This window comes from Elephas maximus, chromosome 18 (genome assembly GCF_024166365.1).
Source record: "Elephas maximus indicus isolate mEleMax1 chromosome 18, mEleMax1 primary haplotype, whole genome shotgun sequence".
Lineage (NCBI taxonomy): Eukaryota > Metazoa > Chordata > Mammalia > Proboscidea > Elephantidae > Elephas > Elephas maximus.
In genome coordinates this window covers 43,255,770-43,280,923 of record NC_064836.1, presented here as the reverse complement: position 1 = coordinate 43,280,923, position 25,154 = coordinate 43,255,770, and the positions used below count along the sequence as shown (strand labels likewise).

Genomic DNA, 25,154 nt, shown 5'->3' with positions numbered 1-25,154 from the left:
TCATCTGCAAATAGTGATAGCTTTACTTCCTCCTTACCAATCTGGATACCCTTTATTTCTTTGTCTAGCCTAATTGCCCTGGCTAGGACTTCAAGTACGATGTTGAATAAGAGCGGTGATAAAGGGCATCCTTGTCTGGTTCCCGTTCTCAAGGGAAATGCTTTCAGGTTCTCTCCATTTAGAGTGATATTGGCCGTTGGCTTTGCATATATGCCCTTTATTATGTTGAGGAATTTTCCTTCAATTCCTATTTTGGTTAGAGTTTTTATCATAAATGGGTGTTGAACTTTGTCAAATGCCCTTTCTGCATCTATTGATAAGATCATGTGGTTTTTATCTTTTGTTTTATTTATGTGAAGGATTACATTAATGGTTTTTCTGATATTAAACCAGCCTTGCATACCTGGTATAAATCCCACTTGATCAGGGTGAATTATTTTTTTGATGTGTTGTTGGATTCTATTGGCTAGAATTTTGTTGAGGATTTTTGCATCTATGTTCATGAGGGATATAGGTCTATAATTTTCTTTTTTTGTCATGTCTTTACCTGGTTTTTGTATCAGGGAGATGGTAGCTTCATAGAATGAGTTGGGTAGTATTCCGTCTTTTTCTATACTTTGAAATACCTTCAATAGTAATGGTGTTAAGTCTTCTCTGAAGGTTTGGTAGAACTCTGCAGTGAAGCCATCTGGGCCAGGACTTTTTTTTGTTGGGAGTTTTTTGATTACCGTTTCAATCTCTTTTTTTGTTATGGGTCTATTTAGTTGTTCTACTTCTGAATGTGTTAGTTTAGGTAAGTAGTATTGTTCCAAGAATTTATCCATTTCTTCTAGGTTTTCAAATTTGTTAGAGTACAATTTTATGTAGTAATCTGATATGATTCTTTTGATTTCATTTGGTTCTGTTGTGATGTGGTCCTTCTCATTTCTTATTCGGGTTATTTGTTTCCTTTCCTGTTTTTCTTTAGTCAGTCTAGCCAATGGTTTATCAATTTTGTTAATTTTTTCAAAGAACCAGCTTTTGGCTTTGTTAATTCTCTCAATTGTTTTTCTGTTCTCTAATTCATTTAGTTCAGCTCTAATTTTTATTATTTGTTTTCTTCGGGTGCCTGATGGATTCTTTTGTTGCTCACTTTCTATTTGTTCAAGTTGTAGGGACAGTTCTCTGATTTTGGCTCTTTCTTCTTTTTGTATGTGTGCATTTATCGATATAAATTGGCCTCTGAGCACTGCCTTTGCTGTGTCCCAGAGGTTTTGATAGGAAGTATTTTCATTCTCGTTGCTTTCTAAGAATTTCCTTATTCCCTCCTTGATGTCTTCTATAACCCAGTCTTTTTTCAGGAGGGTATTGTTCATTTTCCAAGTATTTGATTTCTTTTCCCTAGTTTTTCTGTTATTGATTTCTAGCTTCATTGCCTTGTGGTCTGAGAAGATGCTTTGTAATATTTCAATGTTTTGGATTCTGGAAAGATTTGTTTTATGACCTAATATGTGGTCTATTCTAGAGAATGTTCCATGTGCACTAGAAAAAAAAGTATATTTTGCAGCAGTTGGGTGGAGAGTTCTGTATAAGTCAATGAGGTCAAGTTGGTTGATTGTTGTAAGTAGGTCTTCCGTGTCTCTATTGAGCTTCTTACTGGATGTCCTGTCCTTCTCCGAAAGTGGTGTGTTGAAGTCTCCTACTATATGTGTGGAGGTGTCTATCTCACTTTTCAATTCTGTTAAAATTTGATTTATGTATCTTGCAGCCCTGTCATTAGGTGCGTAACTATTTAATATGGTTATGTTTTCCTGATCAATTGTCCCTTTTATCATTATATAGTGTCCTTCTTTATCCTTTGTGGTGGATTTAAGTCTAAAGTCTATTTTGTCAGAAATTAATATTGCTACTCCTCTTCTTTTTTGCTTATTGTTTGCTTGATATATTTTTTTCCATCCTTTGAGTTTTAGTTTGTTTGTGTCTCTAAGTCTAAGGTGTGTCTCCTGTAGGCAGCATATAGATGGATCGTGTTTTTTTATCCAGTCCGTGACTCTCTCTGTCTCTTTATTGGTGCATTTAGTCCATTTACATTCAGCGTAATTATAGATAAGTAAGTTTTTAGTTCTGTCATTTTGATGCCTTTTCATGTGTGTTGTTGGCCATTTCATTTTTCCGCATGCTTTTTTGTGCTGAGACGTTTTTCTTAGTAGCTTGTGAGATCCTCATTTTCATAATGTTTAACTTTGTGTTTATTGAGTCGTTACGTTTTTCTTGGCTTTTTTCTTGAGTTATGGGATTGATATTCCTTTTTGTGGTTACCTTTTTATTTACCCCTATTTTTCTAAGTAAAAACCTAACTTGTATCCTTCTATTTCGCCTTGTATCACTCTCCATCTGGCAGTTCAATGCCTCCTATATTTAGTCCCTCTTTTTGATTATTGTGATCGTTTATCTATTGATTTCCATGATTTCCTGTTGTGTGTATTATTTTGTTTATTTATTTATTTTTTAGAATTAGTCTTAATTTGTTTGTTTTTGTGCTTTCCCTATTTGAGTTGCGTTGATATCAGGACGTTCTGTTTTGTGACCTTGTATTGTGCTGGTATCTGATAATATTGGTCATCCGGCCAAACAATCTCCTTTAGCATTTCTTGCAGTCTTGGTTTAGTTTTTGCAAATTCTCTAAACTTGTGTTTATCTGTAAATATCTTAATTTCTCCTTCTTATTTCAGAGAGAGTTTTGCTGGATATATGATCCTTGGTTGGCAGTTTTTCTCGTTCAGTGCTCTGTATACGTCGTCCCATTCCCTTCTTGCCTGCATGGTTTCTGCTGAGTAGTCTGAACTTATTCTTATTGATTCTCCCTTGAAGGAAACCTTTCTTTTCTCCCTGGCTGTTTTTAAAATTTTCTGTTTGTCTTTGGTTTTGGCAAGTTTGATGATAATATGTCTTGGTGTTTTTCTTTTTGGATCAATCTTAAATGGGGTTCGATGAGCATCTTGGATAGATATCCTTTCGTCTTTCATGATGTCAGGGAAGTTTTGTGTCAGGAGTTCTTCAACTATTTTCTCTGTGTTTTCTGTCCCCCCTCCCTGTTCTGGGACTCCAATCACTCGCAAGTTATCCTTCTTGATAGAGTCCCACATGATTCTTAGGGTTTCTTCATTTTTTTAAATTCTTTTATCTGATTTTTTTTCAGCTATGTTGGTGTTGTTTCCCTGGTCCTCCAGAAGTCCCAGTCTACATTCTAATTGCTCGAGTCTGCTCCTCTGACTTTCTATTGCATTGTCAAATTCTGTAATTTTATTGTTAATCTTTTGGATTTCTACATGCTGTCTCTCTATGGATTCTTGCAACTTGTTAATTTTTCCACTATGTTCTTGAATAATCTTTTTGAGTTCTTCAACAGTTTTATCAGTGTGTTCCTTGGCTTTTTCTGCATTTATCCTAATTTCATTTGTGATATCTTTGAGCATTCTGTAAATTAGTATTTTATATTCTGTATCTGATAATTCTAGGATTGTATCTTCATTTGGGAAAGATTTTGATTCTTTTGTTTGGGGGGTTGGAGAAGCTGTCATGGTCTGTTTCTTTATGTGGTTTGATATGGACTGCTGTCTCCGAGCCATCACTGGGAAACTAGATTTTCCAAGTAGTCGGCTAAAAAAAAATGCAGTCAGATCCCTATCTGAATTCTCCCTCTGGCTCCGGGTATTCGGATGTTAATGGAGCCGCCTGGGGAGGGTGGGGGAGGGATCTGAGAGCTAGGAGTGTAGCACCACAGAATATAGAGCTGAACACCACGTTCACGCTCCGCCCCCGTTCGCCAAAATCCGGGCTGGACGGGCCCCTGGCTAGGACACTGCTTTCCTTGCTCGGAAACCAGTCACTTCCTCCTGGGGACTTCCTCCGGTGCGCGGCACCGCTCGTGGGCACTGGGTGGGCATTTCCCGCATGAACGGGTGGGCCCGCCCCCAGGGTCTATTCAGGCGATTATAATTGGGTCCCGTGGTCACGCCCCGCCCGTGCGTGCGCCCAGATCCCAACGGGATGACTTCCGGGTTGAGACGCTGCTTTCCCCATTCCGGAACCAGTCACTTCCTCCCGGGGACTTCTCCTTCCGGTGCGCCACACCTCTCGCGCGAACTGGGTTGGCGTCACCTGCACGGCCAGGTGGGCCCGCCCCCTGGGTTAATTCAGGGTAATAAAAATGGACCCCGTGCTCACGCCCCGCTCGTGTGCGTGCCCAAGTCCCAGCAGGATGGCACCCCGTCTGGGACGCTACTTTCCCCGCTTCGGGACCAATCACTTCCTCCCGGGGACTTCTCCTTCCGGTGTGCCACACCTCTCGGGCAAACTGGGAGGGCGTCACTCGCACGACCAGGTGGGCCCGCCCCCTGGGTCAATTCAGGGTAATAAAAATGGACCCCGCGCTCAAGCCCCACCCGCGCGCGCTCACGCCCAGATCCCAGCGGAATGGCTCTCCGTCTGGGATGCTGCTTTCCCTGCTTTGAGACCAGACACTTCCTGGGATTTCTCCCTCTGGTGTGCCGCGCCACACGAGCGGACTGGGTGTGCGTCCTCCCGCACGAACGTGTGGGCCCCGCCCTGGGGTCACTTTAGGGAAATATAGTTGACCCCCCACCCGCTCGCGCCCCGTCGGCTTCTCGCCTAACTCCCGGCGGGACGGCACCCCAGCTGGGACGCTGTTCTCCCCCCTCCCAGATCAGTCACTGCCTCCCGGGTGCTTCTCCCTCCGGCTGCGCCACTACGCCGTCCGCGGCAACCTGCTAGGCTTCCTCCCGGGATGGGTTCGGGGGGGAAGGGGTGGACCCCCTTTCTGTGCCGTCTGCCCCCCTGGGCTCTGCCCCAGATCGGGCTCCGAAGGTCACCTGCCTGGTGCGCTGGCTCCTGGTTCTGAAAACAGTCGCTTTCTGCCCGTATTTGTTCGTTTTCCGTCTCTAAGTCTGTGCTTGTTGTTCAGAGTTCATAGATTGTTATGTATGTGATCGATTCCCTTGTTTTTCTGAGTCTTTGTTGCAAGAGGGATCCGCGGTAGCGTCCACCTAGTCCGCCATCTTGGCCCGGGATCTGATTCATAATTTTTACTGTTCCATGTAACATTCCACTTCACCCAAATTTTAAAATGTCAAATCTGTTCTGATTTTACTTCATCAGCCGTGACAGACTCAGTTTGACCTGGTTCCAAGACCTGGTTTGAACCCACAAGCTGCTTCGTGGGAGAAAGATGTAGCCATCTGCGTCCGTAAAGATTACAACCTTGAAAACCCTATGGGGCAGTTCTGCTCTCTCCTAGAGGGTCATCATGAGTTGGAATCGACTCGACAGCACACAGCAACAATAGTAGATGGACAGACGCACAATTGACAATTACTAGGAACCCAGGGAATCTAGCACATCAAATAAACATGCTGGGAAAGAAGGTTCAATAAAGAAAAAGGAAGAAAATGAAAAAGAAAGGCAATTATTAACTCTTTAAAAAAGTTATAAAATTGCAATCGTATTACACTAGATACCTTGAATCTCAACAGTATTTACATAGCTATATTATTGTAAATCTAAATATTGATTCAACTAAAAAATCATCATGCACCTACTTTGGGAGACTGGTAGGAAATAGAAAGTATCTGGGAGAATGGATTCCTCATTTTCCACAGAAGGAAGTCAATAGATAGTGAATAAAGCTAGAAAGTCAAGAAAGGCCTGGTGGAAGCTATCTAGAAATTAAGATATGAATTGCTAAAAAATCAGGTAATAATTCCTAAAATGGTTACTTTCAGGGTGGGGATGAGAAGTACAACATATTGCTCCTTTTCTTTATAAGCCTTGTAAATAATTTGATTTAAAATATGTAAATGCTTACCTTGATCAAAATAAATTAAAACAAAGAAAAACATTGATTAAGGCACTCTATTATCTATGCCTTAATCAAAAAAAATCATAATAGCATATCTTTTAAGATTATAGTGGTACTTCCTTGAAGATCTAAAGATAAAGACTGTTAACAAGGTATGCCTCTAGAGAAAGGCACTGGGGAAGGGGGTAGAAAAAAATTGTATTTTACAATTTCCTCTACTATTGTATTGTTTTACACCATGGACATGCACTACTTCCTTAATAAAGATGATGGATTTTTAGTTTGTTTTTTAAATGTACATGCTAGGGCTTGGTACATAATAGACACAATAATAATATATCAAAAATGGTTGAATGAATAAATCCAAGGCTACTTTGGTACTGATTTGGCAGAGAATAATCAAAGGAAAAATGTCCTCAACAGCGGTGATAAAACCTGTGTCCCTCCTAGAAAACATTTTGACTCCACTAGCTGCATTCTTAGATAATAACCACAGTTCCAATAGGCAGAAGGCTGGATTGAAGTCAGATAATCCATACATTGTATATTTGTGGTGCAGTCTTGGGCTAAAACTGCTATTTATGTTTCAATTTCTTAACTGCTGTGATATCTTAGGTTGTTGTCAGAAGCCTAAATGAAACATAAGTGAAAGCTTTTTTAAAAAAAATAGAAATAATATTATTAAAACTGACCTGGAGTTGTCAGAAGACTGTCGGTTGTCGGAAGGCTGCTTGTTGCTAGCTTGTCTGTAAAAATAAATGACATTAAAATAATTATTACGTATTTTAGACTGATTATTAGGAATTCAGTACATATTCCTTGTGTTTACTATTTAACCTGAGATTTTTTTTTTTTTTTTTTTTTTTTTAAGTTTCGTGAATTTTAGTGCCTGGTGGCATAGTGGTTAAGAGCTTGTCTGCTAACCAAAAGCCAGCAGTTCAAATTCACCAGCGGCTCCTTGGAAACGCTATGGGGCAGTTCTACTCTGTTCTATAGAGTTGCTATGAGTCCGAATCCACTAGAAGGCACTTAACAACAACATTATCTTTGAAACCCCTGGTGGTGTAGTGGTTAAGTGCTAAGGCTGCTAACCAAGCGGTCAGTGGATAGAATGCACCAGGAGCTCCTTGGAAACTCTATGGGGCAGTTCTACCCTGTCCTATAGGGTTGCTATGAGTAGGAATCAACTCGATGGGGTTGGGGGATATTTTCAGAACCTTTCTGATGCTTGATATTTTATAAACTTTTTTTCCCTGAAATTTTTTCTCTTTATTTCAAATATGATTTCTTCTTATTTCACTTTTCTCATGTAAATGTGTTGCCTCAGGCAGTTCCTAAAGTCAAGGATGATCCTGCTTCTCCCCTAGTATATAGCTAGAATTTTAATTTCATAGCTTAATGATTCAAAGAAAGCAAAGAATGTTCACAGATACCTGTGATATCGATGCTGTTCAAATCAATATGGAAAGTGACCAGTTGGCTGGATTTATTTGCTTCAATGCCTTGAATCAGTTCTTCTTTAACATTTTCATTTGACACCCATTGGGCAAAGAAAAGGTCAAATATGACTGTAATGCTGTCATTTCTACAAAGGAAAAAATGATATAAGAGGAAAAAGTCAGACTTCTTCTAGTAATTTTTGCTCAATTCCTGTCAGATGTCTTTTAAATTCTCCACAGTTATACCTTGTTAATCCTCATTATCCCTGTATAAGGTTTTTTTTTTTTAGATGACATCAAATATTATCTCTCTTTCACAGGCGGGAGAAAAAGGAGTTGAAAGACTAAATAAATGCTTTGCCAAGAACACAAAGACCTAGCATTGGAATCTGAGATTCCTGAGTTCCACAATAGGGCACAAATCACCAAGCCAGGCCTTTTGCAGAGTGGCATGTATCAAATTAAACAAAATCACAGGGTATCGTGTCATTTATTCTGAATTTACTGTTTTAAGGAAAGGTGGATGTGGATTTATAATTTTTCATTGATGACTTATAAATATGAGAGAAATCTAGTTTTCCTGGTTTCAGAGATAACTTTTCTTATAGCAACTAAGCCGTATCTACCTTTTCCTTCCCATGCTGACTGAGTGACTGGGATGCTGATTGATAGAAAATATTAAAATATGCCCTGATTTCAAAGGCGTATAAAGAAGACAATCTTACCTGGGATTATTGGTGACTTGAGGGAAATTCAGGCTCAGGGTCAAGGACTGGGATTGTTTTGCTTACATAATTTCCACCCAAACCGTAAGTACTCAATCACATGCCCTTAGCCATCTTCTTCTTTATTTCATCCCTTGACCCTTACATATTATTAATTTTTTTTTCTTGGTGATTTGTTTTCAGCTTAAAGAAACAAAAATGAATACTTTTTTTTGGCCCAGCAACTAGCTGTGAGAGGTTTTTGCTCTCCTGTCTACATTTCTATTTGCCTCACGCTAACATTTTAGGGGAGCCCTGGTGGCACAGTGGTTAAGCCTTGGGTTGCTAAACAAAAGTTCAGCAGTTAGAATCCACCAGCTACTCCTTGAAAACCCTAGGGGGCAGTTCTACTCTGTCCTATAGAGTTGCTATAAGTAGAAATCGACAACGAGCACTTCAGAGACAAGCTACAACTCTGATCTTCATTTCAGATTCCTCGGTAACCAGTAGTACTCAGGATAAACTTAGTTCCTCAAAAGACAGATCAGGAAGAACCAAGTTTTACACGGTATGTTTGCTGGCTTGGAAATTTAGGCAGTTACACTAACATTCTTGTGCTTCCTACAAGGTAATGAACTTCTTAAAAGACTTAACGTACTCCAAAAGAGTTATTTATCTACCTGTCCATTTATCTACCATGATAGAACCTAGAACCTAGAATAGATATTATTTTTACCCCTTGTGACCGTATACAGGATGAGAATACTCTGAAAGACCACAGTAGATGAGCATCTCCACTCAGCAGGATATTCCTTTTTTAAAAAATATACAGGTAATACGGCAGTTGCCAACCCAACATTTTTCATGTATACAATTCAGTGAGACCAATTACATCAGTCATGTTGTACAACTCTCACCAATATCTGTTGCCAAATTTCCCATCTCTATAAACATAGAATATCCCTTTTTAATGTCTGTGCCACTATTCAGTTCACAGGCTAGCACAATTTGGGTGCTTTTTCACTGTTGAAATGAATAGGATACTCTAATCATTTAAAACTTGACCACTATTAAATAAGCTATTAAATATATTAGGAGGAGTCCCTGTGTGGTGGAAATGGTTAATGTGCTGGGCTGCTTACCAAAAGGTTAGTGGTTCAAGTCTACCCAGAGGTACCTGAGAAGAAAGCCCTGGTGATCTGCTTCTGAAAAATCAGTGATGGAAAGCCGTGTGGAGCACAGTTCTAGTCTGACACGCATGGAGGAACCACGCGTTGGAGTCGACGCAACGTCAACTGGTCTTAGAAGATGTAACTTTCCAAACATCTGCTTGAATCCTAGTAACCAAATCTTGTAAGCCAGAAGCTCCTTAGTAACTACTGAGTGCAGGATTTTTCAAGTTTTCCATGCATGGAATCACTTGATGTCCTTAATGAGGATAAATTTTGTCTCAGACAATGGTTTTACCTACCCTTCCATGCCTGCCAATTTTTCTCCGCTGGCCAAACTCTCATTTTGTTTTAGGGTAACTTTCCATATTCTCAGGAAATATGACCATTTCTCCAACTATTCCTCATACCAATGTCAGTTTTATTCATGGGCGTTTGACTGGATCCTAGTCTATGGGGTCTGAGGGGAAGACTAATGGGAAGCTTTTGGAAAACTTTTCCATATCTAATTAAAAAAAAAAAAAAAAGCTTATGGTGGACTCTGATCTTCTTTATTGGACGTTATTATGTCCACATGTGATTTCTGAAACTGTTACATCTATTCTGGGACCAGGAGATGAGGCATGGCCAAGCTAAAGACAGTGAAGTGCAAGAAGAAAAGCATCTGAATCCCTGATTATGTCATTCTACCACTGAATTAACCTCCACTGGAAACTCCAGGGAAACACTGGTGGTGTAGTGGTTAAGAGCTACAGCTGCTAACCGAAAGGTCAGCAATTTGAATCCACCAGGCGCTCCTTGGAAACTCTGCAGGACAGTTCTACTCTGTCCTATAGGGTTGCTGTGAGTTGGAATTGACTCAACAGCAATGGGTTTTGGTTTCTGGTGGGAGCCTCCAGGTTTCTTATGTCAGATAACAAACACTTACCTCTTAAGGCAATTTTATTATGTATTCTGCTAAGTGAAACTTAAAAGAATCTTAACTGGAAAACAATGCTCAAGCCTTATCCTGTTTTTACTTAAACAGAAGCTCTACGAAAAGGAGATTGCTCTATTTTTGCACTGATATTGTCCAGCATTTTCATTTTAGAAATAAGGAGATTCAGTAACTTAGACCAAGGTTATATAGCTTATTAGTGTCAAATACTGGAATGGAGCCAGGGTTTCTGTCTCCAAAAACCAAAAAAAAAAAAAAAACCATTGCTGTCAAGTCAATTCCAACTCATAGCAAACCTATAGGGCAGAGTGGAACTGTCCCATAGAGTTTCCAAGGAGCACCTGGTGGATTCGAATTGCCAACCTTTTGGTTAGCAGCTATAGCTCTTAACCACTATGCCACCAGGGTTTCCATATTTCTGTCTCCCAGATACATTTAAATATAATTTCCATCCCCCCCACCCCCAACACCACTACACTTAGCACAATTATGACCTGCTTATTAACTGGGAACAGGATTTACCTTAGATGCAAACCCAGGTCTTTATTATTTTGCATAGTTATTAGAAATTTATATCCAGATAAACCAAATCAAGCCTGTTGCCCTGAGTTGATTCCAACTCATGGTGATAATTCAAATAGATGGGGAAAATAACTAGATGAATTTTTGACAGGGAAGATGAGACCTTTTTTCCCTCCATAATTCCAAGGGATGGTTTCTTTCTTTTTTATTTCCTTTCCTTTTTTTTCTTACATTCCCTCTCCCTAGGGTCGCTATAAGGCGGAATCCACTCTGTACACAACAACAATAAACTACACTCAGAAGACCTGGAGGCCAGTGGTTAAGAGCTGGGCTGTTTAAGCAAAAGTCAGAGGTTTGAATCTTCCCTCCCCCCAGCTGCTCCACAGAAAAAAAGATGTGGCAGTTTGCTTCCATAAGGATTTACAGCCTTGGAAGCCCTATGGGGCAGGTGTACTCTGTCCCGTAAGGTCGCACTATGAGTCCAAGTCAACTGGATGGCAACGGTTGTAACCACCCTCACTCAAAAATTTCAATAATTAACTGAACAAGGTTAAAAAAAAAAAAAATTTTTTTTTTTTTTTTTTTTATGGTTAAAGTAAGCTGACAGTGAACAATTTCCACGCATTACCTTCAATCCCATATTTTCACCTTATCCTTGGTTACAGGCTAAAAAACACGCTAGACAGCTTTAATTCTGATTAAATCAGTGTTTCCTCTTTATATAATTTCCACATTTCATTTGAGAAAACACTTGGCTTTTATTTTACTTGAATTAGGGAGCAGAAGAGATGAGTCCTTTTGGTTGAGAAAGTGCAAATCTGGAATGTTTCACTGAGTTGAAAGTCACTGGATTAGTACATCCTCAGGCATAAGGCCCCTTGGTAGGAAAGAGGTGTTCTCTTAGTGGTGAATTATACATTGCATTGAATAATTTACACTTGGCAAGGACAGAAGTTACCTATTCTATATCCACATACTGTTGTATTCTTTAAAAATTATTTTCTTGTGATGACAGAGATATATAATAGAAATCAGGAAAACCACAATAAACATTTGTGTTTCACCTAATGAGAAAGCTGAAGCTGTCATTTCAGTACTTTAGTCATGATCTTTATTGCTACTGTGAGACTGATTTTAAATTATTAAACTAAAGGAGAATTCTTCCTTTAGAAAAAAAAAAAACTAACAATGGCCATTTTCATTTTAAAGTACTTGTTCCTGTCGAATATGAGTCTGTTTTTTTTTTTTTTTTAAAGCAGAGAAATCCTATCATTGTAGAGAGAGCTTGTGTGCAATAAATCAAACGTTTCTTATCTCTTATTTTTCTTAATGATATTGATAACCTTTAGGATTGCTGAATGAACAAGCTTTTCTTTTCCCAACTCTGTGACTTATCTGGGCTCAAAGGGCAACATAAACTGTATAATGTCCCAAAGGGTGAACAGTTCTTTCTCAAAACAATCAACTGCTAAATGCTCTGTGAGTCAAAGCACTTTCCATGAAACCAAATAACAAAAACTGTTCCCACAGGAGAGCGAACCATTTGTTTGTCCTGCAGAGTGGCTCAAACAAGGTAACAGGCACGCAAGCATGAGTGCGCATGCACACACACACACACACACACAATTGAGCAGGGGGCTGGAAGTTGACATTGAATAATGTTTATGAAAGTAAGAGGAAATAGGTTAATGACTAAGGTTGGGTTTTCAGCGCTCTAGTTTGACCATATATGCAAGCGTGCGGCGTGAGTTTAATTAAAATCAATAGTGAAAAAGAAAAGAGTATTATAAAGGATTTTTAGCTGCATTTTTCACAGCTGGTGTGGCTCTTGTCAGAAGAGAATGAAGTTATTTCGATTTCCCTGATTTTATCAATTGGATTTTGAAATTAGTATTTACAAAGCTAATTATGGCTCTGCCACTTTTTCCTATCAGTAGAGTATGTCTTTTGATATGTGATTATTTAAAGTCAACTTAAATGTTTCCTTGTTACTTTCTTTACCAGCTTCTGAATTCCTTTTCCTATCCTACTCTTCCGAACCTCCGGAAGTACCAATTCATCTTACAGACATCTTCATGAAATTCTTTTGCAGTGTATTCTTTTCAAAAACTCACTTCTGGTTTTAAAATATTCTGTTACCATCAGAAGTATATAATTGGAGGATCATTATAAAATATTTATCAAGGTTTAGGCACCATACTGGACTCCTAGGTAACTCTAAAGGGAGGAAAGAAAAATAATGTCTCAGCTCAAATAATTTATAGTTTCAGATATAGTGATTTTACCATTCAGAGGCATAAAGGATTACTTGGTAAATATAAAACAAAATGCTAGGGTTTTTATACCTGGCTTGTATTAAATAAATAAATAAATAAACTTTATGTTCACTAACTTTTCCCAATCTAGTAAAAATAAAGTTATTCAGCAGGTTTTAAACATGTGATCACAAAAGGCCTTGATACCGAAACTATCCTGATAAGCCCTACAATGGATACTGTGCTTTGAATGAATTGCACTGGGTAGAGCCTGGTTAAAGAGAGGCAGGTACCTCGGTCATCTCTCCTTAAGGGAAGCAAGACCTTCCAGAAATACACATGACTGATGCTTTAATGCAGAACTTCACACTCAATCCTCTATAAAACTGGAAAAGAAAAATTGGTTCCACTCACTCCGAAGTAGACAGCTTAAGTAGAAAATAAAATGCTTGCATGCATGGTTTTGCCCTGCTGAATATTGAATATAAATTTTAAAAATAGCACTTTAAAAAAGATGAAAAAAAAGTTAGGCTTTCTTGATAGTCCACATGTCTCTCTCTAGTCCTGATATTGAGTCAATGAAAGAAGCTATCAGGAGTAATAAGCCCTGGGAGATAAAAGTAGAAGCCTCTAGATCTAAAGACAGTAGATGGTGATACACAGGCTACTGGAATTAAGATATTAAGAATATGCAATCGGATAGAGTGATGAGCACAGCTAGACAGATAAAGAGATGAAAGAGAAAGAAACTAGAATTTTTAACACTTTTTTTTTTAAGAAAAAGCTGAAGTTTTACGCTTTTTTTTCATTGTGCCCACAACTGACAGAATTAGTTTTGCCCCATACAGAAATGATAAGGCCCCGAGCTTCCTTTTACCCACTAAACAATCCCCATTTGACCACATGCCATTATTTTTCTAAGCACAATCTCTTTGCCTTTGACATGACTTTCCTATGTCTATTTAGTCACTAAAATCTAAGAATTCTTTTACTAATGTCACAATTCTTATGAAGACCATATACCAAGTCTCCTTGTCCCCAGACTCCCTGATTCAATTGTTCCTAAACTGAGATATTGTCAGGCTCAGTGTATTTCTCCAATGACCAACTGTCCTGTCTGCTCCCATTTGACACAGATTACATGTCAGACTCCTAACCTTATAATCAACAACCTCCTGACTTCTCAATGTCTTCTTAGTGAACCCTCTTCAGCTCTAGCCAGATTGTATGGTCAACATGTCATGCTAATTCTTCCCTTTTCTTCTCTATTCAGGCTTTTCAGACTATGTTCAACATTTTTCACAAAACCTTCCATGACCCATCCTTCCAACCCCAGAAGCTTTTTAACGCATTAGAACTCCTGTGCTTCCAGAGAACTATTTTAGAACATTTTGACTGAAGGTATATTTTAACAGAAACTTAAGGTCATGGTCATAGTATATGTCTTAGTCATCTAGTGCTGCCATAACAGAAATATCACAAGTGGATGGCTTTAACAAAGAAATTTATTTCCTTACAGTAAAGAGGGCTAAAAGTCCTAATTCAAGGCGTCAGCTCCAGGGGAAGGCTTTCTGTCTCTGTTGGCTCTGGAAGAAGGTCCTTGTCCTCAATCTTCCCCTGGTCAAAAGGAGCTTGTCAGGCGCAGGGACCCTGGGTCCAAGGAATGCGCTCTGCTCATTGGGTTGCTTTCTTGGTGGTATGAGGTCCCCAACTCTCTGCTTGCTTCCCTTTCCTTTTACCTCTTCAGAGATAAAAGGTGGTGCAAGCCACACTCCAGGGAAAATTCCCTTACACTGGATCAGGGATGTGGCCTGAGTAAGGGTGTTACATTGCACCCTAATCCCCTTTAACCACAAGCAGAGATTATGATTTATAATACATAGGAAAATCACAAAATGGAGGACAACCACAAGTGGCCTAACCAAGTTGATACATATTTTGGGGGGATACAATTCAGTCCATTAGAGTATATTTACTTCTGTATCTATAGAAGGAGAGTTGAAGTAAAATGTGCTAACACCAACATAACACGCAAAAAACAAAAACAAAAAATCCACTGCTGTCAAGTCGATTCTCATAGCAACCCCATAGGGTTTCCAAGGCTATAAATCTCTACAGAAGCAGACTGCGACACCTTTCTCCCATAGAGCCGCTGTGGTTTCAAACTGCCAACCTGTTGGTTCCCAGTCAATCACTTTAACCACTGTGCCAGCAGGGCTCCTTAACATAACATTCAATACATCAATAACTGGTGTTAAATAAATGGTCTATTCATTTTCTAGACCTTTATAGAGCATGTACTCTGAGCCAGGCATCTACTAAGCTCTCAAAACACAGATATCAAAGATAATACTCTCTGTCCTAAGGGAGCTCACAGTTAAAGAGAGGAGGCAGGCAAATAAACAATGACATCATTGGCAGAAAAAGAATTGCAGGCAACAACTAAGTATACAAAGAGAGAAAGATTGTGCATTTGAGGGCATACTGGTAACGTGGTAGTGCTGGGGCAGAGATCCGACAAGAAATGAGGAGGTGGAATGGAAGGTCAGAAGACAGGATAGGTTGACCAGAGTGCGGGCTTGAGACAAATCCTCAGGAAACACTGACATTTAGGACAGTAACATTAGAAATCGTCTTCAGGTATTTGAAAGACTGAGATCAAAAGATGAGGACACACAGTCTGTAATAACTACTAGTACAACTACAACAAGAATCAGTGGATGAGGGCAAAAGAAATGAAGAATTCATTGAGAATAAGGAAATATTTTCTAGCAACTACGGTTATAAAGCAGTAAAAAAAAAACACCATGGTAACAGAGTTTATTCAGTATGCAATTGGCAGGATGACCATGTTGTTCTTAGGCGCCTTCAAGTTAGAGTCAGTTCCAACTCATGGCGACTAGATATACACATGGCTTCCTTATTTTCATCAGATATCCTTTTATGAAATATACATCTTAAAACAGTGCAGGTATTTTTGTTCTATTGGACTGGAATGAACTTCTGTTGAGGCTATGAGCATTCCAACCCAAAGCAATCAGGCAAAGATTGGCCAACATCATTTATTGAAGTGTCTTTCATCTATGTCGTTTCAAGATTTTAAATCTGTCCCTTTCTTATAATCCTCTTACACAAATTGCATCTGCAACCTGCCATGTGCTGCCTGGTCACATTAGTCAACACTTCTTGGCTTTTTGTCCTATATACCTAATACTTCAATTTTCTCATAGTAAGGATTTTAGACTTTCACCTTCACAAGTTCATCATAATCTAGCTTATTATTAATGACTGTTGTATGTTGATCATTTTACCCTAAGATACTGTGTTTAGGCAACTTAAAACCTAATAACCTGTCAAAAATAATGTTAAATACATGAACAGTCTTAATACAAGAGCAAATGCCTTAATGATGTGGTTGAGTTAGCACCTTAGATGAGATTTTCTCTCTAATGTTTATATTCTCAGAACCTAGTTAATTACCTGGATCCAAGTAAGTCCAATATATTCCTATTGAATAAGTAAGTGAAAGAATAAACTGATGACTAAATGAGCACTAATTTAATGAGAGGACAAATATATTTGCTTCAGGGTTCCACAGCCATTTTAATATATGTTTTGCCTGTTTTAGAAAGCATCTGTCATTACTCTCATCTTTGTGAGAGTTCTCCCTACTTGTACTAAGTGCAGAATATTTTATTTTGGCCTTAGATTTTTTTTTATTCTACTATAAGACGGTTTTAACTTTGCATTCCATGTTTTCTTTTTGAAGCATGCTATATTTTTTTTGAATTTTCAGAATATTTATCCTAAACCGAAGACTGTTTCTTGGAAGATGAAAGAAATACTGCTTTCTGGAGCTTACAGAAACTACAAGGTAACTTAGTTTCCATCATCTCGTTTGAAGAGCTGATTTTCAAAAGCCTCAGATGAAGCAAACATGACAACAATATGTCATTTTCATGAGGAAGAAAAAGAAAAATGTAAGTAATGATCACAATTTTTTTTAAAGAAAATAGGGATTTAAATCTTTATCTAAGGTGTTCTCATAACTGCAAACACACACACATGCACAGATACACACACATACCCCTACACATACTTCCTACATTTTTGATGTGTCTGTAAACCACGTCAACTATACAAAGACCCTGTAGATGGTCTACTTCATCTTCCAAATTTGCTTCTAGCATTTGCTAAAACAACAATGAACTAAAAAAAAAACAATCAATTCATGACCAAGTTGAATAGTTGGAATTTTAATGCTGGAAAAACCCTTCACATACATCTGAATGGACCAGCACAACTTCAAAACCAGTAATGGATTCTTACAAGGTTATTTCTGAATTCGTTTAACTCATCCCAGTCCTACTTATTGAGTATTTTCTATATGCTAGCCTCCATGGCTAGCATTGAAGATACAAAGGATGATACATGCATAATCATTGAAAAAGAGACATTTTATGAAAAAGGAGATTATAAAATAAGTTGTTTTTCACTCTAGTTTGAGCATAGATTCTCCCATAAGTTTTCCCTTAAAGTGCTTAATTCTATACAAGGCTGAGGGTGGAGAGCAAAGAAAATTAATGATAAAAGAATGGGAGTGTATATGAAATGGTCTTAGTTTAGGATCAACACAAGAAAATATGCAGAAGGGAAATAGTATTCATTGGGAAACATACCAAACATTAATCAGTTTCTGAATATGTGTCTTTTTAGGCTTAACTCTCATTACTCCTCTCTCTGTCTTAAGTAAGTTTTTATATAAAAATTAGTATTAGAAAGAGCATAGTCTTTTTAGAAGGACAGACATTGGTCTTAGCAGCATGACTTTGGAAGTTACTTAACTTTTCTGAACCATGAGTTGATAATCTAAAACCCATAAATCTCTAGTGGGGATTAGATAAGGTAATGTATGACAGTGCCTGGTACGTACAAGAACAAATGGGAAGTACTTGGTGATATTCTGGTTACTTTTGAGATTTCACTTTGTTAATGGTACTAAACTAATTTGCATGCCACGTACACATTTAGCTCATATATGCTTTCCATTTCCTTCTCACAACAGTGCTAAGAAAGCTTAACTTTTCAAAAAAGAGAGCAAAATATACCAGATACGCAAATTGTTTGGACATTCCTAACAGAATTCATAAACTGTAAACGTCCATGCAAAATGTAGACAAGAAAATTGTAATAATTTCTACTAGACTATAAGCTATGTGAGAGCAAAGACCAAATATATAATATTAGGCTCTGAGATATAGTAAATAATAAATCAATAAAGATAAAATTAATGAATATTCAAATTTTATAGCTAATAACTTTATAGCGTCATGCAAACATGTAAACCTGTTGCCATTGAGTCGATTTTGGCTCATAGCTACCCTATAGGACAGAGTAGAACTGCCCCATGGGGTTTTCAAGGAGCAGCTGGTGCATTCAAACTGCTGACCTTTTGGTTAGGAGTGAGCTCTTCAGCTCTGCACTGCCAGGGCTCCAGGAAAACATATAGGGAAGCCATTACTTTCTGTTCTGACACATCTTTTGTTCTATTGGAAGCCATGGGTGTGGAACTTTCTCATTTTTCATCCTCCATTGACTGTGATTAACCAGCTAAACTAGTTGCCATCGAGCTGACTTCTGGCGAATACATGCGTGTCAGAGTAGAACTATGTTCCACAGAATTTTCAATGGCTGGGTTTTTGGAAGTAGATTGTCAGGCATTTCTTCAAAGGCACCTCTGGGTGGGCTTGAACCTCTAATCTTTCAGTTAGCTTAATGTGCTAACCATTTGCATCACCAGGGACTACTTTCAATTTGCAGGGCAGCTATAGCCTAAACCCTATACTTATTTACCTCCCATGGTAAATTAATATGGGAAGATGGACATTTGTCATTATGGAATGAATAAATAAATAAAGCTATCACTTTAGCTTACTTACTTCTTTAACCACTACAAGTGAGGGTCTCCCATGTTCATCTTGGCTTTCACTGTTTGGTCTCTCTCATGTCCCAAGCTTGTCTCCATTTTATTTCTGTAGAAGAAGTTTCTTTCTCCATTAAATCTCAAGTCCACCCACCTAATTTAGGGTAAAAATCATACCCGACTTCTCTGTGACAAGTTGGCATACTCTTTGGGTTAGCCTACTATAAAATCTTGATATAGAAAGAAGAAAAACAAAACTGGGTTCCAATGCCTCTCCCAACATTTACTAGCTGTGTGACTTGGGGCAGGTTACTTAATATCTCCAAATCTCATTGTTGTATTTACAAACGGAAAAAAGTTATATCTTCCTCAGAGTCATTTTGTGAAAAATAAATTAGATACTGTATTTTACTTAAAATCATGGAATGTCTATTCTGACGTAAATGTTTAACCAGAGAGTTTCCTTCACTTAACTTGTGTCATGAAAGAAAGACGATACCTGTTGCCCTAGGGTCAATTCCAGCTCACAGCAACTCTGTAGAACAGAGTAGAATTGCCCCATAGGGTTTCTGAGGAGCAGCTGGTGGATTTGAACTGCTGAACTTTTGTTTAGCAGCCGAGCTCTTTACCTCTGCACCACCAGGGCTCCTAGCTTGTGTCACAGAATTTGCATTTTCCTTAAGCTTCCTGGGTATTGCCTCCTCATTTATGCGTTCTTATTCTGAATTATTTTAAAGGCTTTGCTCCCTTCTCTTTTGCATATACACCAGATCTCTATCAGTCTCTAGCTTTTTGAACATTTTTAAATGGAATGCTCTCTCATTGCCTTTTTACCTTAAACTTGATTTTATGGATTCATTTTTTTTTTTTTTTAACAGGGATTACAATTTTCTTTCCTTACTTTCCTGCTGATACAAACCTTTATTCCAAAGACTTTTGGCAGTTTTCAGTAAAAAAAAAAAAAATAAGTTCCTGACTCAAGCATTCATAGTGGAATTATGTCATTATTCTATGAATCTAAGATTCATTCATTTATGGAACACCTATATTCTCCAGGCACAGTGCTAGTCCCTCTGGGCACAACAGTGAGTAAATGCCCACTGTCTTGGGATTTATAGCATAAATGAAGCTGAAGGAAGCAACATTATTTTACTACTGACAAACAAGCTTCTTGCACATGTTCATAATGACTCAAACCCTATATCCGCATCTCCATACATTCACCTTTAGCCATCTCTATGTGCCTCCCTTAGGAAAGAAAAACATGTTACATAAGGTCAACTACCCAGAGTTATTATTACTTGCCACTATTTGTGAAAGTATATATTGTACCACTTTTTAAATGATCACAAAAATGCTGAAAATTTTTAAATGTTTCCCTTTCTCCTATAGATAGTGATAACATTTTATAAATATTATCAAAACCATCATGCCTGTGGTTCCATTTTTAATCAGTAGAAATTTTTTGAGCTATACTTACTCAAATTGTAAAATTGTAGAGGTTTTGTATTCATTCTTCAGATTACTTGATTGAAAGATCTCATCTATCTAAGGGGGGAAAAGGTGAAAAATACAAAGATTAAGATTTAAACCTTTGTTCGCAAAAGAATGCAAAGTAGTTTTTAGGTTCTGCTAAGAAGTGGATCAGGGACAATTTGCTTCTCATTGGTGATGAGGCTTACACATTTAAGTGTCTGTCACATTATACTTATTTACAATTTTTTTTTTTCACAGTGAGAAACCAGGATCTTACATATTTTTTGACAAGCAGTTAGTGAGCATATGTTTGAAATTTTAAAAGAGAGATAGTCCCCTACCATTTGCTGAAGGTCAAATGCAAGAACTTTGAAATCCACTGAGAGTTTGTCTTGCAAATTAGAATTATATGCAGCTCCGGATGTTATTTTAAATGTCCCTCTGGCTTCATGACTACTTTCAGATGTTGCATCTAGATGAATTAATAAGAAATAAAACACTAGACATTCGAACCATGAATAGAAAGAGAGAATATATACATTTCAGTTAAGACACAAGGAAGTTCTTATTTGATGTACTAACACTGTAGTCTGCAGTTCTGGCTTTGTCTTTGCAATCTTTATGTTTCAAAATCAACTGCTTTTTTAGCTGTCTGGTTAAAAAAGTAAAAAAAAAAAAAACTTTTTCTATCCTATTAATATCTTTTTTTTTTTCACTGAAGTCTAATCTGAACTCCAAGTCTCCCTTTTTTTTTTTGTTTTTTAATCGAGATGCCCGTTGAAAGATACAGGGACAGATCAGCTTCCACCAATTACGGGAACTAATTCAGAGCGACATGGTGAGCAATGGACCATTAAAAGTTTTGTAGTTGCTTTCAGACACTTCTTGAACACCTAGCATCCAGGGACACTGCTGGTTTTCTACATGTGGGTTGCTGTGAGGATTTCACTGTGTGCAATACTTTGAAACATAGCTTTGAAGCTACTTTCTTTCATTCCAATAATTATAAAATTGCCTTGTATGACCTTTGGCCATCAGAGGACTGTCATTATTGGAGAAGTCATTGAAAACGGTGAAGAGAATATACTACCATAATAGAAAAAAATGTAATGTGTCTTGTGAATTGAATATAAACAGGTCTAATAAAATCTGTCATTAAGTTCTGCACAATGCCCTTATTAGAACATTTTCCCTGATATCTATTTACATTCAGAATGAATCATGTGAACTGAAGCTCACATAATGATGAAAACATAATTCTCATGATGACCAACTAAGGGAAGAAATTACTATTCTTTTTCCCAGTGGGGAAACTGAGACTTAGAATTACTAAAAAAATCTTCCAAGATAGTAAAGCTTGTAGGTGACAGATCTGCAATTTGGACACAGGGTTGTGTGATAACAAACTTCCCAGTCCAGAAGGAACATTAGAAGCAATATTTTGATAAATAAATGTGTCGCATTTAATTCAGAGAGTTTGCATAATTGATGTAATGCCATTATTCACACTATTTCATTTGTGTTCTAAATGTCTAAAATCACTTTTAGATTTGCATGTTTAAACATGAAAGACAAGGAAAAATTGAGGGACTCTCACATGTTAGGAGACTAAGAAGACATGACAACTAAATGCTATGTAGGAGCCCAAACAGGTAAAGAGCATTAGTGGAAAATCTGGTGAAATTTGAATAAAATCTGTGGTTCAGTTAATAGTATTTTGCCAAAGGTAATTTTTGGTTGTTATAGTTGTACTGTGGCTGTTAAAGCTATTACTTTAGGGGAAGCTAGATAAAGGGTATATGAGAACTCCACACGGTTTTTGCTACTTTTCTCTCTATGTCTAAAATTATTCCCAGGTAAAAAAGTTAAAAAAAAAATTATGTCATATGTCCTCTGGTGTTTTATAACAGATTTAATTTAAATCCCTTTTCATATTCTGTTGTTTACTGTTAAATCATATAAATATTTATAAATACTTCTTTTTAAATTTTACCATGTAAAATAACTTTTTCTGTATCTTTATTGAGTGTCAAAGATTTTCATGGACTTACAAATATGTATACATTCCTAAGGTTATTCACAGCACTTAAGGCCAAAACAGCGAGTTTTCTAAAAGCCCAAGTGAATTTCTAATTTATTTAATTGTCCATGTAATCACAGAAAATATCCACAGGTGTTCTCTCTTTTTAAAATATATTCCTGGTATGTGGTTATATGGTCATAGTATTCAAATAAACTAGGACTTACACTAAAATTATTTTATAAAACAATAAATTGCATTTACTACATTCTAAGTTACACTTATGGATTTACCAGAAGAAAATAGCTAATTCAAAGGCTGAGAATTTTCTTGGTAAAACTAAATAAACTCATATGTAAGAAACTACCCTGTGAGTTTTAGAAAAACTCAGTGTGCCTGTGTATAATTCATGATTTAAAGAACATAAAAATTTTCTAAAAAACAAATAAATGAATGCTTAGTACTCAGATTAATGTTATGCTTCCATTTTAAAAAAGTTTAATGCTGTAACTAAATAGATGGTAGATAAGAGCAAAAGTTCTAGAGCTGGCCTGAGTAGTTTGGAATCTTACTTCTGCTGCCTGCTAAAATAAGCAAATTGCTTAAATTCCCTGTGTCTCATATTCCTCACCAGTAAAATGAGATAACAGTAACTAACTTATAGGGTTCTTGTAGCAAGGCAATACATTTGAAAGTCTTTGATTAGCTGCTGGTGCGGACTAAAAAAAAAAAAGCTAGAGCTAAATAATAGTTATCTCTTCTTCATTGTTTTTATTTATCCCAAGTTGTGACTCAGCTTGTAACCTTTAAAAGTGTCATTTACATCCAAATTTCTTTAAATTATTGCAGTTAAAATTGTTGGCCTAATAAAAGAAGAAAGTCATCATTATCTAGAAATAATCATTGAATTTTTCTCTATTTTCCCATATTTATTGACTTGTAATGTCAACAACCTTTTAAAATGTTTAGGACTTAAATTCTATCAGAATGAACCCAGGGTTATGAAATCGACTTTGATACATGCTAAAACTGACCAACTCATTTAACATTATTTTAAAAACTTACTCTCATTTGAATTCTGGATTAAAGTTCAAATTATATGCCAACTAATTTTGTTAATATTCAATAAAGTGAACTACAATGAAGCATCTGAGTGACACGTAACTATTTTGTTGCGAGAATACAGCAATGAATGAACTACACAGACAGGATAACTGAGATTAAATGCGCACATTCATATGAGAGTGCATCCAGTAGCCTGCTCCATGTGACTTACCTTGTTCGGATCCCTTGATTGTCAGCCAGGACACTGCAATTAATCCTGCACAGACCACTACTAACATGACAAAGAGAGCTGCAAACATGACTTCATAGGAGCTGAGAGAACTGCGTTTCAAAGACACAGGGCTTTTCGACCCCATTTTTCTTTTTTGAAGTATTGCTAATCAAAGAAGTATGTTTTTATAGATTAGAAAACATAGAAATGTGCAACAACGGGAGAGCAAAATTGCTCAGGTTCTTAAAGACGATTTGTCAAGCAACAATTACTACCCTCACACTAGACAGCAGGAGTCAGATGTGCATGTCTTTCTAGAAACATTGTGTCTTTATACATTAAGAAGCTTTAAAGGGGCAGTTAATCTTTAAGACGATATAAATGAGTAAAGAGATGCTGAGGGTTGTAAATGTTAATCACCTGAACAGGCCATTTGTCAGTGTGAATGGAATTAAATGCATGATATAAACAAAAATGAGCCTTTATCATTTTGAGAACTATTAGAAAAGTATGAAATCCATGGTAAGCTAATTAGTCATTAGGCACGTGCGCTTGATATCTATTTGTAGAGACAGTTCATTACAGATAAGCCTTCTGCTCTGACTCAGGTCGTTATTAAAGCATTTCTCTTGTCCTGTGTAGGTACAGAATTATGAAAAATAACTTTTTTGCACAGATGTATGTAAAGACTAACACACATCTCTCTCTCTCTCTCTCTATGCAATTAAAACATTCTGAACTTTTATAAGCCTCGTATATCCCCTATGTGAAGTTATGCGATATAAGGCAGTGTTGATGTAACTGGAAGGCAAGTTCAATTAAACGAGGCATCGTATGGCCTCTTTATGGTCTTGCGAAGTTATCAGTGAATGAGAGTATGTGTCGTAAAAGGAAAAAAGTACTCGTTTCTATCTTAAGAAAAAATTCTGTGTGGTGAAAACATTGCTCCCTTAACCTGGACTTTATCTCCTTAAATACTTTGATTAATATAATAGGTTAAGATGACTACAATCATAAATGTAGACCTTTGCTTTACGGGAAAGTCAAGACCGTTAAATAATAACCAAAGTACAGTTTATTATTGGAAATTCCACACCTTGAATGACAATGAGTCCAGAATAAAACAAACAAATAAAACAAAACCTGAACTAAATCAATTTGTCTTTTGCTCTAGTAAGTAAAGCTGGCCAGAGGTAAGAAGGTCCCACTCAGGAGCCTCTAGTACACTGAATTTATAGCATATTATTACTGGTTAAAATGAGTAGTCAATTTAGTTTCTTCTTCTTTGCCCTTACAGAAAAAGAATTACATGTTGCAGTCTGAAATTCTTTCTAATAAAAAGTAGAATGTAAATAAAATAATGTATGACATGGAATATGTTTATATTTAATTGTTAATTCTAATTTTATTGTTAAATATTTTAAAATATAACTGAAGTAATGAGAGATACCACTGATAGAGTTGGGAGACGTCCATTTTATTTATATTCTAGGGGGTGACTGTAATACAGGCCAGACCCTCCAATAAAATTGGAGCCTGAAGAAGGTGCCCTTTGAAGGAGCCAAAAGGGTGGAGT

General features: G+C 37.2%; 1 protein-coding gene across 1 annotated transcript in view; it reads right to left on the bottom strand.

Annotated features, from left to right (window-relative positions):
- TMPRSS15 (transmembrane serine protease 15) overlaps window positions 1-23,723 on the bottom strand; it is a 143,427-nt gene extending 119,704 nt beyond the window's left edge. The window contains exons 1-6 of the mRNA XM_049858502.1: window positions 23,579-23,723; window positions 20,624-20,754; window positions 20,287-20,354; window positions 7,291-7,442; window positions 6,550-6,603; window positions 5,775-5,863 (exon numbers count right to left, since the gene is read on the bottom strand). Coding sequence (XP_049714459.1) covers window positions 5,775-5,863; window positions 6,550-6,603; window positions 7,291-7,442; window positions 20,287-20,354; window positions 20,624-20,754; window positions 23,579-23,723 — 639 coding nt within the window. The remainder of the gene's footprint in view (window positions 1-5,774; window positions 5,864-6,549; window positions 6,604-7,290; window positions 7,443-20,286; window positions 20,355-20,623; window positions 20,755-23,578) is intronic.
- Window positions 23,724-25,154: the final 1,431 nt, after the last annotated feature.